The sequence below is a fragment of the Drosophila novamexicana genome, unplaced genomic scaffold (genome assembly GCF_003285875.2).
Source record: "Drosophila novamexicana strain 15010-1031.04,08,12 unplaced genomic scaffold, DnovRS2.1 tig00000689-arrow-pilon, whole genome shotgun sequence".
Lineage (NCBI taxonomy): Eukaryota > Metazoa > Arthropoda > Insecta > Diptera > Drosophilidae > Drosophila > Drosophila novamexicana.
The window spans coordinates 1,864,514-1,865,000 of NW_020824818.1; the positions used below are offsets into that span (position 1 = coordinate 1,864,514).

General features: G+C 44.4%; 1 protein-coding gene across 1 annotated transcript in view; it reads left to right on the forward strand.

The window, feature by feature from the left end:
• The window catches only part of LOC115763120, a 702-nt gene continuing 215 nt past the window's right edge, over positions 1-487 (forward strand). Inside the window, exon 1 of the mRNA XM_030705563.1 lies at positions 1-487. This exon is cut by the window's right edge and continues 215 nt beyond it. Coding sequence (XP_030561423.1) covers positions 103-487 — 385 coding nt within the window. The 5' untranslated portion in view covers positions 1-102.

A 487-nucleotide genomic window follows, 5' to 3' on the forward strand; every position in this document is an offset into this window, starting at 1 on the left:
TTAACAAGCGTTGTTAACTGCACTTGAACATTTATTTTGTGCTTTTATCCATTTATTTTAATTTGATTTTTGGATTACTTGATCGATTTGTCGATATCCAAAATGAGCTTGGACAAAATACCCGAGGTCGACATGCTGACCGTCGCCCGAAGTGCCAAGATACATCGTCGGACAATTTTGGGTTTTGTTCCCCCGATTGGACTTCGCATTGTGGATTATGGAGATGTGGACAGAATCGATCGATTCTACTTGGAGTGCCAGGACTATCGCGATTACTATCGCGACCCCTACGATAAAATTCATAAACCCCTCAGGTTTAGGCAGCACCTGGGCAAATGTGGCATTAAGTTGGATAACAGTGTCGAGGAATTGAGACAGCCGATAAGTTGGGTGCCGAAGCGCATACCGCCCCTCATACCTATCAATTATAAGCCCCATATGAATTTGGGCTCTGACATGGGGGAAGTATTGAAGGGGCAACATGCCA